General features: G+C 47.2%; 2 protein-coding genes across 2 annotated transcripts; one reads left to right on the top strand and one right to left on the bottom strand.

Annotated features, from left to right (window-relative positions):
- Positions 1–21: 21 nt before the first annotated feature.
- On the top strand, positions 22–991 carry BDP81DRAFT_314236 (RTA1 like protein-domain-containing protein; the record flags this gene model as incomplete). Its single annotated transcript, XM_060583980.1, has 2 exons — positions 22–689; positions 748–991. The coding sequence occupies 2 exons, from the start codon at positions 22–24 to the stop codon at positions 989–991; spliced, it is 912 nt and encodes a 303-aa protein (XP_060447301.1).
- Positions 992–12,384: 11,393 nt separating this feature from the next.
- Positions 12,385–13,249, bottom strand: BDP81DRAFT_514032 (uncharacterized protein). Its single transcript, XM_060595830.1, has 2 exons — positions 12,783–13,249; positions 12,385–12,727 (listed from the first exon to the last, which is right to left on the bottom strand). Exons 1-2 carry the CDS (start codon positions 13,004–13,006, stop codon positions 12,643–12,645), a joined length of 309 nt encoding a protein of 102 aa, XP_060447300.1. The 5' UTR covers positions 13,007–13,249; the 3' UTR covers positions 12,385–12,642.
- Between the last annotated feature and the right edge of the window lie 2,174 nt (positions 13,250–15,423).

Raw genomic sequence — 15,423 nt, 5'->3', positions numbered from 1 at the left:
CACCGAAGCGACAGCCAGGTCATGGCATCTCTTTACTTATACAACCCCTCGATGGCTGCCGCTTGCGTCTTCGTCGTCCTGTTTTCTTCAACTCTCGCCGCTCACGCGATTCTCCTTTACAAGAAACGAACCCGCTTCTTCATCCCATTTATCGTCGGCATTGTCTGCGAAATCCTTGGGTACGTTGCTCGTGCCATATCGGCAGCCCAAACACCGAATTGGCAGGTGATGCCTTACGCACTACAATCTCTCATGCTGCTCATCGCCCCGTCATTGCTCGCGGCATCCATCTACGGCATGCCAGGACGGCTTATTATCGTATCAAACGGCCAAGACTACAGCCCAATCAAACCGACGATTCTTACTAAGGTCTTCATCACCAACGATGTCCTCTCTTTTCTGGTACAGAGTGGAGGTGGGGGTATCCTCACTAATGCAAAGTCGCCGAGCAAGATTCAGCTGGGAGAAAACGTCATCATCGTTGGTCTTTTCATTCAGCTCATTGGCTTTGCTCTTTTCATTGCCGTCACAGCGGTCCTCCACTGGCGTATTGCTCAAGAGCGAGGGCAAGATCTGAGACACGCCGCCTCTTGGGAGAAGTTTCTTTGGATATTATATGGCGTCAGCGTACTGGTCTTGGTCCGTTCACTTTTTTGCGTCATTGAGTACATTCAAGGTTACGATGGATAGTGAGTTATGTCGAATCTTGGACTTCTTTTCCTGGCCACTAATCATCTATGTCTTCAGCTTACAAACAACCGAGGTGTTTCTGTACGTCTTTGATGCCGCTCTCATTTTTCTCGTCACTTTCATCCCAGCTGTATTCCACCTTAGCAAGGTAACGGCCGTAGATGAAGACGGCAACATTGTTCCCGTGGAAGGATCACATGAATTGAGAAGTTTCGTATCACTGGGAACCAACAGCGCTCAAGATTTGAGTGCGAGCTGGGTCCCCAAGGATAATCATCGGAGGGAGTATGGTGGTCACTGAGTCGGGGCTTCTAGAATGGGGAGCTTCCTTCCCCCTATTATCCAAGAAATCTACAAATTGAACACCGGAGCCCTGACTTTCAGAAAAACACTTCCCGCACGCATCACCCGCGTGAGACACCCACTGTTAGTGTCTTGCCCGGGCCTACACCCACCCACTAACACCACTTCCTGCACCCAAGTTACGAATTATCGCCCGCGATAGCCTCGTAGCCAGACGCGAGCGCACCGCCCGCGAGGCCTCAGAGAGGCCTTAAAAGCTCTCGGTATGCCGACAGCTCGCTACCGGACCCCCTTTTAACCCTATCACGCCCGCACACGCTACCGCCACGCCCATTAGCGCCGTTCCTATCCTATCCTCGTATATCACAGGGAAGCAAAGTACCCTCCACCGCCACCACGGCACTTTAACATACTAATACGGCCTAATCTAAGTACGATATAGTATACCGCCTCCTTCCTAATACCCTAAATAACCTTATTTCCTCCTATAATAAGGAACTAAAGCCGTATATACGGTCTATTATCTAGAGCTTTGTTACGGCCAGCTAGTCGTAGGGGTAGTTTGCAGAAGTTGAGGCTGCGGAACTGGTAACAGTATTCGTAGTCGGGGATAGCTTCAGGGAAGCTATGTCTGTCAATCGTAAGGGTTGGTAAGGCTTCGGTGATCAATCGTAGTCTTGTCAAGGTGATAGCTGAAAGCGGAGGTTAATCCTGATACGAAGTTAATTGCTGAAGAGCTATGGAAAGTCTGTCCTAGAGTCCGGCTCGAGTCCATCCTATATACAAGTCTTGATTCTGAACATATACTTTATCCGTATGTTTACCGTACGGATTCCGTATTCTGAACATACGGGGTCCGTACCTCAAAGGTGATGATGATAATGATATATTTAACGTCTAGTAACAAAAGGACGTGCCGGGCGCTATGCCGACATGGTCTATGCTAATCTAAACTATGTTACAGGCTACCGTCTTCACCTAACGTTCCTGTTCAATGACTCGGGCAAATTTCGGAAAAGAAATTGGTCTCCTCTATCTATTCGTATAAAAGAGAGGCTCCCTTAGTAGAACCTAATAAGAAATCAATGCTTGCTTTGGCCATACGTTGGCGGAGGTAGCGCGGTATAGCCTTGCGTCTATGTTTATAGAAGTAGAAAATGGACTGGTGTCTTGGGTTTCCCACAGCTGCAGTTGAGCAACGCATCTTGATGAGCGAATCTCTCGTAGTATGCTGCAAAGTCTCCATGATGGGATCTTGCTGCGTATAGCCTTCCTAGTAAGTGCCGAGGGAGGCGGAGTTCGGGCGGCTTGGGGTGAAGAATTATCTCGAGGCCGGCATATTGCCGAGGGCATTAGGACAGCCATTTTCTAGCAAAGGCTTGGAAGGTAGCTACTTTAGCTTGCCTTTCTAGGTGCGCTAATAAGGGCTGTGGTTATGATTTTGGGATTAGTTTGCAGGCTTCCTTGGCTAGAGCATCCGCTTCTTTATTTCCTAGTACTCCCGTATACCCAGGGCACTACCAAACATAAACCCTGCCGGGGGTTATCCAGCTCTCTCTTTATCTCCGAGTCCAGGAGGAAGAGAGCCTATTAAAGGCCCTAACTCTAGCCTAGCTGCTTCCTATGCTCTAGGAGTATAATCTAGCCGCGACTGCGAGGTTATCGAGGTAGATATGGACGTTATCTACCATACGAGCCGTAGGAGCCCGGGTAGCTTCCATTAGGCCGTAATACGCAGTATATACCTCCGCGTCATACACCTCAGTTTAGGAGCCGAGTAGTTCGGATCCGCGGAAGATCTGCCGTGTAGCTTAGTACCCTACCCAGCCTGCTCCGGCGGAGGTATTACTGCCGTCCGATATCTAGGACCCGTTAGTATAGATAATAATATCCCGCTTAGAGAAAGTTGCTATCTTGCCTATAAAGGAGAGGGCCTGTTCTTCTTTGGTCTTATTAGGTTCGTAGCCGACCCTGGCGAGGGCTGTCTGCCAGTCCGCTAGTTGCTCCCAAGGGGGGAATTCTAACGGATCGATGTATTCGGTATTTTTGCTTACGAGGCTTGCCATTCGTCGTAGCCGTGAGTCTGGTCCTGATTTGTCCCTGAGTCTCGTTCGGAGAGGGTGTCGCTCGTCCAGACGATGGATTCTGGTGGACGCTGTGTAGAGCTTCGCGTCCAGTATTACCTCTGCTGGGGGTAGAGCCGCCTCGCGCTGTAGGATCGGTACAGGCGTAGTTCTGTATACGGGGACCATCGCTCTAATAGCTTTAGTTTGCGTCGCGTCTAGTTGGTGTAGCAGACTACCAACCCCGTTTAAGATAGTACGTCTATTCTTTATCCGGCTCTTGCCGGGCTACCATATTTTAGATATATAGTACTAAGTGGGTAATATATAAGAGGTGATCGCTCGACGAAGTAAATATGCAGGCGCGCCCCAGATAGTATTCCCTAGTCCCCATAGTCCATTAATTACTTAATATGCTTTTACGGAGAGGTTTCTTACGTGACTCTTGAATATGAGTTTACGGTCGAAGTGAACGCCGAGCCAGCGTAGAGAAGAGCCTTCTTTAATAGCCTAAATTATATAATACCTCCCATCCGGCAAACCTACTATGATTAATAGGTTTCCGTCTTTTTGTCTCTTAGTGAAGTAGATTAGTTCGGACTTATTAAGGTCAAAAGTGATTCCTTCCGTCGCGCCCTATCCTAAGGTTTCTTTCTATTCCTTAGTTAGGCTATTATAGTTATTCTCTAATAATATTGAGCTTACTAAGATAGCGACGTTATCGGCATAGCTAAAACGAGATCGCTTCCTTCTTAGGCGAGCTATGCCTAGCTTAAAAAGAGGTTTAATATAGAGTATGAACAGAATAGGAGACACGGGTGAGCCTTATAGTAGTCCGTATTCGAGACCGAAGACGTCTCCTACCTCCCCATCAAGCCTTATTCTTGCTCTCCTTCCGGTAACAAAACTTAAGACCCAGCGTACGAGGTTCTCCGGCCATCCTTATTTGCAAAGGCGTCGGACCAGTCGTCCTAGGAGCATGGCGTCAAAAGCCCCTTTTATATCGAGCGTAAGCATAGAGGTAACCAGGCCTCTTTACCAGGCGTACTCGATATCGTAGATAGCCGCTGCGATAAGGTCGTTATAAGAGCGAAGAGGGAGTACTTCAAACTATTGATCGTACAGAACACGATATTTAACTACGATCCAGGCAAGTCGTCTGGCGATGAGTCTCTCCAAGCCTTTTCCGAGGACGGCCAAGAGCGCAATTGGCCTATAGGAGCGCGGGAGTGTCTTATCTCTTTTCCCGGTTCCACGACTACGATTACTGTTACCAGTTCCGCAGCCTCAACTTCTGCAAACTACCCCTACTTCGTAATACTTTAATTGCTCCTGTTCAGTAAGTTGACCCTACGAAACTGCTAATAGTAAGAACGACGATGTCTTCTAAATCTACCCCGTCCACCTCCTCCAACGACTCTAAGGGTAAGGCCTCTACGCCCGCCAAAACCCTGGACGAAGAAATAAAGGACGTCGAAGACTCGGAAGAAGAAATTAGCTTTACTCGTAAGGTCTATATAGCACTATAGAAGAAGATTAAGAAGAACGACTCCGACATTGCCATGATGTAATAGATGTTTAATGACGCCATGGAACGACTTGAGATCAAGACCAAGGAAGTAGACTACCTTACGGAGGAAGTTAATACCCTCTTCGGTGCTGCTAACATCATTACTACGCCGCATAACGGACGAGAGAAGCTTAGACTCAACTCACCTTAAGCCTTTGACGGAGCCCCAGGATAACTGAAGGGATTCCTTACGCAAGTCAGAGCCTACCAACGCTTCTACGGAATGAACTTTAAGGATGAAGCCGAAAAGGTTATTGTTGGTATCACAGGCGTGATACGTTTCCTCATGAGGATGTATCTTCGGCAACAATCACGTCGATGTCCGTGATAATTGCTGTTGTTGTTCTTGTTCTTTCTATTTACATTGTGGGCAGGGGTCGGTCGAAGTAGGTGGTGACAGCCTGGGTGGTTGCCCCACCTTAACCGGCCGTGGTGACTAAGCCAGTTGTCCCACTTCGCCCAGGGCAGGCGCCAGCCAGCCCACGATACCTGCCCATTGCTCCTTATCAGCCTTGCCGTTCCGACAGTTATCTATGCCGCCTCCTTTTTGAAGGGAAAAGCTCTCGCATAGTTCGAACCATATCTTACCGACTTTATGATAACTAGCGACTAGAACACTCTTAAACCAGAGACTCAAGGTATCTTCGAAAGATTACACGGATTCGAGAAAGTACTTCTATCTCTGTTTTAGGAACTAGATGAAGAACGATAATACGAACGAGAGCTTTTAAACCTTCGATAGAAAGGATCAGCCTCGTATTATGCTATAGATTTTAGACGAATCTGCGCCCGACTTAACTATTCCGATAACGTGAATGATAAGCGAGTGAGACAGACAAGCGAGTGAGACACAAAACTGCGCCGATGATGCTTCAACACAAATGGAGACGTTTCTTCCACAACACATCATGGCATCCAGAAGTAATGAGTCAGGCATACAGCTGGCCCTTCAAGCTATCAGAATCAATCCAGAGCTTAGTGCACGGGCTGCAGCTACGATGTACTCGGTCAGCCATGCAACATTGAGTCGACGATTGAAGGGCTCTACATCTCGAAGCGACAGGATACCGAACTCGAGGAATCTTACTTTGCTAGAAGAGCAGACGTTAGTTGATCACATTCTCGATCTAGATGCCCGATCATTCCCTCCCCGGATCCGTGGTGTGCAAGAAATGGCTGATCGACTGCTTGCTGATCGCGACGCGCCTCCGGTTGGGAAGCGCTGGGCCTTAAACTTCGTCAAACGACAACCACAATTGCGGACGCGGTTTTTTCGGAGGTACGACTACAAGAGGGCCCAATGCGAGGATGCAGAGGCTATTCGCGGCTGGTTCGCTCTTGTGAAGAACACAATCGCGAAGTATGGTATCGATGAGTTTGATATCTACAACTTTGATGAGACTGGCTTTATGATGGGCCAGATTGCATCTGGCATGGTTGTCACAAGTACTGAAAGGCGTTCAAACACAAAAATGGCGCAGCCTGGTAATCGAGAATGGGTTACAGTGATTCAAGCCATCAACTCGCAAGGCTATAACGTCCCGCCGTACATCATCGTTGCAGGCCAATATCACCTCTCAACCTGGTATACAGAGTCAGGTTTCCCGGACGACTGGGTCATTGCGACGTCAGAAAACGGATGGACAACAAATGAAAGAGGCCTAGATTGGATCCAGCACTATGATCGTCATACGAAACCACGTTTGAGAGGCCAATATCGCCTCCTCGTCGTCGACGGGCACGAAAGTCACCACTCAACAGACTTTGAGCTATATTGCAAGGCAAACAAGATCGTTACACTTTGTATGCCGCCTCATTCGTCTCATCTACTCCAGCCCCTTGACGTTGGGTGCTTTGGTCCGCTAAAGACGGCGTATGGGCAACAAATTGAGGATAAGATGCGGCGGGGCGTAACCCACATCTCAAAGGAGGACTTCTTTCCTGCATATCGCAGCGCATTTAGTCAAGCGATGACTGAAAAAAACATCCAAGGGGGTTTTAGAGGAGCTGGGCTTGTTCCTCTGAGTGCAGAAAGCGTCCTATCAAAGCTGGATATCCGGCTACACACTCCAACGCCTCCAGCATCACTACCACAGACACCTCCGCCTTGGGTTTCAAGGACACCAAACAACCCAGTAGAGGCAAGCTCTCAAACCAACTTTATTAAGAGTCGGATCACTCGTCACCAAAGCAGCTCCCCATCCTCTATTTGCGAGGCTGTTGAACGACTTTCTAAAGGTACAAGAGGCATCATGCACCAAGTAGCCTTACTTAGATCTGAGGTACAGATTCTTAGAGACGAGAATAACCAACTCAGTCGACGACGGAGAACTAAGAAAACACGCCTACAACATGGAGGAAGTCTTACTGTAGCTGACGCAGCAGATATACAGTCACAGAAAGATGTGACTGCGCAGGTTCAGGAGGAAATGCGTCGTACTAGTGGTCGCAAACTGAGGGCCGAGACAGGTCAGCGACGGTGTGGCGTTTGTGGTCACCCGGGACACAATTCACGAACGTGCCAGTTTATTGAAGAGATGTCTGAAGATGAGGATTATGAGTAGTTTGAATTGAATTGATGCTGTTGATGTTGATATGGAAGCCAGTTTATCTCATCGGCGCAGTTTTGTGTCTCACTCACTTGTCTGTCTCACTCGCTTATCATTCACGTTAACGCTAAGATCTTTATGTTCTATAAAGGGCTTAAGGAGGAAGTTAAGGACGAACTGTTTTGACAAGATAGACCTAACGACTTCTTAAAATACGTCGAACTAGCTATTAAGCTTGATAATCGACTTTACGAATGACGAAGGGAAAGGAAACAAGTCCCGCAAGCAAACACTAGGAAACGCTATCAACCGCGCTTCTAAGGATAGAACCGCCTTAGAAATAACTATTAGCAGAATCGATAAACCACGGCCTATGGATACTATAGTGGACCGATGGACCTTAGTATGGCCAAACGAGAACAACCGTACTAGAAGGAAGTCTTCAGGTGCTACAATTGCGACAAGCTAGGACATATGTCCCGCAACTGTTAATAACCCAGAAGGATCTAGCAGCGACCTATGCCCGAGAAATAGATCAGGGTCGCTACTAAGGAAATTCCTTATAAGCAAATCTCTTGGATAGTATGCTACGACGATAACTGCCTTACCTATTAAGACAGTAAGGAAAACACGGGATGGTACCCTAAGGAGCCCGCTAGCATCAAGACCCTCGTTATGACAAGTAGACAAGAGGTCACGCAACGACCGAAGACCCTCGAGTATTATAACAAGGAATGCATTCAGATATTGTCTACGGCCTACGAAGCCGTCAGGACATAACCTAGCAGCCATCCGAGACGAGCTTAAACACTCGCAGCAGTCGGAGGAAGACTCCAGAAAAGAATGATTACGAAGGATAAGAAATCCCTACTTTAACTGGAAGAAGAGTGTCAGAGCCCTCCCGGATAGGGGCTAGTAAGAGGTAGTAAGGAGTCCAAGCAACAAAGGAGCAGCTCAGATATATATACAGCGCAGGGAGTACACGTCGAGGGAGGAGCAGATTTCAGTAATTCATCATTCTACCCCTAACTGCAGTTGGCCTCTGAGAGCTTCCACCCTGCGTCAACAATCCCAACTTAACAAAGAGATCCCAGCCAGGGAACTCGAAGACCTCGACCGCGAACATAGAATCTAAATTATCAAGGGAAAGAACCTTGATTTCGGAATGGACAAGAACGGAAGAAACGACTTCCGAATAAATAGACTAGAACTAGCCTTCGGTTCTAGCTTATACCTATTTGACGAAGGTGAAAATTCACCTTACGACTCGGACGAACCTCGCGACGTCGCTCGACGATGTACTTAGACGGAGATCGATTATAAGGTACTGCCTAGCGTTGACGATACTAGTTCTAAAGAGGACCTTGACGAATCTCGGTGCAACCATATTCACCTATACGACGACGATTAGACGGTCGAACTTTATGGGACTTCTGACCATAAGAAGAACCTGGTAACGCCTTATACGCCTAAGGATCACCCCCTACTCGACCTTAAGGACCCCTTTTATAAGGAACTCTTCTGGGCAGAATGCCTGGACGACAGGTGCCTTTGGCACCTCTCACCCAAAAGAGACTCTCGATTCTACCTACGAAGAATTAACGATAAGCTAATCAAGGATATCTACGTAGATGACTAACTCACGAGCTAGATACTATTATCCTTTGAAGATAATAATTAGGCAACCTTTGGACCTGATCCAAACTTTCCTATGTAATTCTTGAATAGCGAATACGTAGAATAGGACGACTGTAGATACGACCAGTACCAGATCTACTACTTACCCAAGGCAAAGGCCTGGAGAGAATACCAAGAACAAATCGAACAAGACGTCAGACTGAGAAATAGAATGATAAAAAACTAGAAACGCCAATCGATAAGAGACAACGAAAGGCGGAGAGCAAGGATAAGCGCCTATGCTTAATAACATATCTTAACGACGAACATTTGAGAGTGAGACTCTAGATAAACGGACACGATATGCGCGCGATTATTAATAGCGGCGCTTAACGAACCTTCATATCACTAAAAATAATAAATAGGTTAGACCTTCTATGGGTACAGAAGGAAGAACCTTATACCCTACAGAATGTAGAAGGAGAAAGAGTTGGGTATGACGAAGGACTTGTCACTCGCGAGACCGTACACCTCACGACACACGTTAACAATCATCCAGAACAACTCCAGTATGACATCACGGAGATCGGAGACATCGATGTCATCCTAGGAATCTCGTGGTTACGAAAGCACAATCTACGGATAGATTGGGTGAATGGCCACATCCAATGGACAGATTCAGTCACTGAACGACCTAAGAAACAGGGTTCAAACGAGTCTTACGCAACACCTGACGAACAGACGAAATACATTGCCTACGTCAGACACGTAGAGCCTACCAGGTCGTTAGCACCCGGCACGGGCGATCAGGGATCGAACCCACTCCAGACTATACCCGAGGAGTACCGGAAGTACAGCAAACTGTTCGTTTCCAAGGAAGGAACAGGACTGCCAGAACACAGCAGCTGGGACATGGAGATCGAACTCAAAGAAGGAATGCAGCCAAAGTTCTACCCATTGTACCCTATGAACCAACAAGAGCAGGAAGAGCTTAACGAATACATCGACGAAAAGCTCGCAAAAGGGCACATTAGACCCTTATTATCACCCGCTGGAGCACCACTCTTTTTCGTCCCGAAGAAGGGGAAGAAGAAACTGAGACCTGTAATCGACTATAGAGGACTTAATGCAATTACTAGAAAGAATTGCTACCCCCTACCCCTCATCACAGAGCTTAGAGATCTATTACACGGAGCCCAATGGTTCACCAAGATAGATCTCAAGGAAGCATTCAACCAGATTCGAATTAAGGAAGGAGACGAATGGAAAACAGCATTCCGAACCCGCAGAGGACTCTTCGAGTACCTCGTCATGCCCTTTGGACTCACCAATGCACCCGCCACGTTCCAGACAATGGCAAACCATGTTCTCAGAGAATATGTAGACATCTTCGTCGTTGTTTACATCGACGACGTCCTCATCTTCTCCCCAAACATGGAGATACACAGGGAACACGTCCATAAGGTATTCCAAAAGCTACAGGACGCGAAACTCTTCGCTGAACCCGATAAATGCGAATTCCATACGCAACGAGTCGACTTCCTCGGATACACGATCACACCCGGAGAAATCCACATGCAAGAATCGAAGGTAGAAGCAGTCAAGGACTGGCCTACTCCTCAGAACGTCAAGAACGTTCAAGAATTCCTAGGATTCGTCAATTTCTATCGACGATTCCTCAAGGACTACGCTAGCATAGTCAGACCTCTCAACAACCTGACACGAAAGGACACGCCATTCGTATGGGACGATAAATGCGAGGAAGCATTCGTTAAAGTCAAGAACATGGTGGTTTCCGAACCAACCACTATGATCCCAGATCTAAGGACACTATTCGAAGTCGAGACCGATGCCTCAGACTTCGCCATGGGAGCAGTCCTAGGACAACGAGACGAACAAGGAAAACTTTACCCTTGCGCATTCTACTCCAAAGCATTCCACGGAGCAGAATTGAATTAGCAAATCCACGATAAGGAACTGATGGCCATAATCGAAGCCTTTCGAGAATAGAAGCCACAGTTATCAGGAACCAAGCATGAAGTCACGGTCTATACAGACCACAAGAATCTTGCAAACTTTATAACGAATAAGAACCTGAATAAACGACAAGTTAGATGGAGCGAATTCCTCTCCGAATTCAACTTCCGAATCATCTATAGAAAAGGTTCAGAGAACAGCAGAGCCGACGCTCTCAGCAGAAGACCTGACCACGAAGTCAAGGTCCCCGAGGAAACACAGGTTATCCTCAAACACGACGACGATGGCAACCTTGTACCTACTACGAAGCTCCTTACGATAGCTAGGAAGGTCAATACCAGCCCGACTGGAAGAATGACCCCTGAGCTCATCATGGAAATTCATAGTGCTAAGGCACATGGTCACCAAGGCGTCACAAAGACATGGAAACGAATTCGACAACATTACGACAAGTCTGCCACGCGAGCAGAAGTCGCCGAAGCAATCAAGGATTGCGACATTTGCAAGAAGAGCAAGAACAGCCCCCATAAGCCCTATGGAGAGCTGCAACCGCTTCCGATACCACCCGAAGCATGGCACTCAATCTCATGGGACTTCATTGTCAAACTACCAAAGTCCAGAGAGCCACTCACGAACGTACTGTACGATAGTATCTTGGTCATCGTCGATCGACTTACCAAGTTCGCCTACTTCGTACCATATAAAGAAGCAAGCAATACAGAGGAACTGGCATATACCTTCCTCAAGACTATTGTTACCAACCACGGTCTACCAAAGGAAATTGTCTCTAACAGAGATAAGCTATTCACCGCTAAGTTTTGGAGATCCCTGATCTCGCAACTCGGTGCAGACCATAAGCTATCAACCTCTTTCCACCCGCAGACCGACGGACAGACAGAAAGGATTAATCAAATCCTCGAAACATACCTTCGTTATTATGTGAACTACGACCAGAATAATTGGGTATCGCTACTACCAATGGCCCAATTCGCATATAATAGCGCAGTTGGCGAGAGCACGAGAGAATCCCCGTTCTATCTTAACTATGGATTCCAGCCAACAGCGTACGGAGAAGCACGATAGGGACCACAGGCCGTGAAAGCCGTGGCCGACGTGACGAAACTCAGAGAGCTCCAGAAGAAAGCATCTCAGGACCTCGAATTTGTACGGCAGCGTATGAAGAAAAACGCCGACAGATCAAGGATTGGAGGACCAACCTTAGAAGAGGGGGATAGCGCCTATCTCCTTCGACGCAACATCAAAACGAAACGACCAAGCGACAAATTGGACTATAAGAAACTTGGACCTTTCGAGATCATTAAGAAAGTCTCACCAGTCAATTCCGAATTGAGACTACCAGATATAATGAAGTGTCACCCGGTATTCCACATCTCACTCCTTGAGCCAGCACCACGAGGCTCGTATACGAACGATTATATTGTTATGGAATCAAACCAACCAGAGTATGAAGTCGAACAAATTATCGACCACAGAGTCAGGAACGAGACACGAGAATTCTTGATTAAATGGAAAAACTACGGACATGAGGAAAATACATGGGAACCTATTACGAACCTCCAGAACTCCCGATAACTCCTTAACGATTATCGGAAGACGGGACTAAGTGACCCAGGTTCGCAAACTCATCGCCAATCCCAAAAGAAGACCAGTCCGCATCATTAGAAACACCAGCGGCCTAAAGATCGCTTATAATCTACCGCTTATACGTATCTAATATAAGAAGAATGTTATCCTCTTCCTCTAGTTCCTGTATACCCCGAGCAAACGTCTTAATATGTCGCTCCTTTACCTTCCTCCGAAAAGCCCGTATATGAGTAAGACGACCCGCCGCCTTGGCAACCTCAGACTGGATCTAAGTTAATTTCTTATGAAGACCAAGTAAGGCATCGCTAGCTTGCTCCTCCTTCTCCTCCCATTCTTGACGCTGATTACTTAGCCTCCGTATTACAAAAACACGTTAGTATTACCCAGAAGAGAAAACAAGAAGAACACTTACGACTCGATGCCACGACAAGACCATCATAAGGACGCTTTAGGTTTTTATAACCTTGACACGTATTAGCACCCTTAGCTATTCGACATACGCGCTTTGCACGAAAGCATTGCGTATAAGGCATAATGTCGTTAGAACCAAAGCGATCAAATACGTCGTCATAAGCCGATCGGAGCGTTAAATCAGAATCTTTCGAGTAACGTTTTTGGACACGACCTGACATTGTGTCAGCATATTGCAACGAGCAAACTTAACGGACCCCAACCCGGGCCTACAAACACCTACTTATAGGTCTACGGGACTAGACCTTTGGAAGGGAGACCTGATGTTACGACCCAACATGCACGACCAAGTCCAGGGCCTGCCCCGCAGGACCACGGCGACTACGGCACACCATAAGTACACGAACTATGGTGATGATGATGCATTTAACGTCTGGTAACAAAAGGACGTGCCGGGCGCTATGCCGACATGGTCTATACTAATCTAAACTATATTACAGGCTACCGTCTTCACCTAACGTTCCTGTTCAAATACACGAACTATGGGAACACATGCGTCACCCTACGGAACGGAAGAACTATAGAGCAAGTCACGTGATAATAAGATAAGGAAAGCCGTATTCTAAATATACGGAGTCCGTCCCTTTGAGGTACGGAGCCTAGGAACACATACCTCGAAAGGTACCCACTGTTAGTAATTGTTAAGGTTATAGAGGGCTACGGCCCACTCTACTATCATCTCTCAACATCAGCCCATACGAGCTGAATTCCACGACTATGGCGGTCTCCCTAGATGTAGGGCCATCGATTATGGTTTATGGGGACGCCGGTATATCTCGGCGGTCGGGACGAGTCCGGAAGCCGACTGCAAAGGTCAGAGTGGTTAAGCAGGTTAACCACCAGGATAATTCTGAGCTTAAAGACGAGATTAATAAGCTTTCGAATCTTGTCTAGGACTTCCTACGTCGGGACGCCGAGAGGGAATAGTTTTTGAAAGACTATTTGACGAAGATCGAATCCTTGGAAAGAGAGCTTCAGGAGGAGAAACAGCGTTCAAACCGGCATTAACGTGGTCTAGTAAGGTCTATACACGCTATTAGCACAGTGCCTAGCGAGACTGACCTGAGTTCCCAGGGGCATCCCTCGTATATAACCCAGAACTAGCCGCCCCCAGTCCGTTTATATACGGCGGCGGCGAGCCAGCCACTATCTAGAAGATAAAATAAACTAATGCTAGCTAAATAAGCTATAAAACAAGCTACAAACCGGGCGGCCTTAAAGGATCTATACGTCTTTACGCGTCTATCGCCTAAAAGCCCGCTTCGGAACGAGAAAGCCTACGATATATATATCTTCGTTCGGGAAAGGCTAAGTCCCTAAGCCCGAGAAGCCCTTAAGGGGATCGACTATGTTAAGATAGGATTAGTACTCCTACCTTCGTTAATGGATGGTGTAAAAGTCCTACTAGAGAATAAAGAACAGATCGCTGCCCTTCTCTAAGCGTAAGCGATCGAGCAACGCGATACCTGGATCCGAGCCTATATCGTAAACGTCCCTTATACCAGGCATTATCTAGTAACTAACACTGAGCTAGAAATCACGACCGAGGAGCTCCTTGAAGAGATCCAGGTCTCGACGAAACTCAAGCCTAAAAAAGCACACTTCTCTAGGAAGGACGAAGTCGAAAGGCTAGGCACGGTAATAGCCTAGTTTAAAGTAGAAGCCGTAAGGCAACTACCAAGATGCCTCCGTTTAATAAGGGCCAGCGTTTTTATAAACCTATAGTTCCCGAAGGAGAAGAGGTCTCCTCAATATCTCCGCTGCGGCGGTTTTCACAGCGAACGAACGTACACCAGAAGGAAGAGATGCCTCAAGTACAGCTCTCCTTCCCACACAACTGATCAACACCGGGCACCCTACGGCGGCACTAAGGGTTACGATGGCTGCGACTGCCCCTTTAAATGCCCGTCGTATAACGGGCCTCACGCCGCCTTCGATGCGACTTGCCCTATCCAACCCAAAGTAGTGAAGGGGGTAGTCCAGAGGAGGGATAAGGCTCAGCTACGGGCCATCCGAGCTGAGGGAGAAAGATTATAGAGAAATACGACCCAGCAGTCGCATCGACATTCCCGTAAAGAAGAATAAGCGATAGACTATACCCCGGCGAATAAGATACAAAAAAAGAATATAGCCCTCTAAAACCCTACAAATCATACAAGCGAATATAGGTAGGCACCCGCCTACGAAATAGTACTAAACCTAGCTTACATAGCCTAGATTAATATACTCCTAATATAAGAGCCGTTTATCCGTTTAGAGGAGAGGAGGCTTATAAGATACTACCCAGGTTTTGAGACTTTTACCCTAATGGATAACTGGACCGAAGACCGTCCCAGGGTACTTACTTACCTCCGTAAAGGAACTAGGGTACGAGGCGTATAAATACGGCCTCTACCCGATCTATCTATAGACCTACTCTTCTTATGACTCCTCTTAAGAACAAAGGAGGTCCATATAGTTATTAACATATATAACGCCCCTCGTAGCTCTCTACGATCTGGCCAGGCTCTCAGGAACATCCTAGCGGCCTAGTAACCCAAACCTGAGGATCGAGTACTGATTACGGGGGATTTTAACT

This window comes from Colletotrichum phormii, assembly GCF_030913505.1.
Source record: "Colletotrichum phormii strain CBS 102054 chromosome Unknown BDP81scaffold_6, whole genome shotgun sequence".
Lineage (NCBI taxonomy): Eukaryota > Fungi > Ascomycota > Sordariomycetes > Glomerellales > Glomerellaceae > Colletotrichum > Colletotrichum phormii.
The sequence above is the reverse complement of the archived record's forward strand: the minus strand, read 5'-3'. Positions and strand labels throughout refer to the sequence as shown.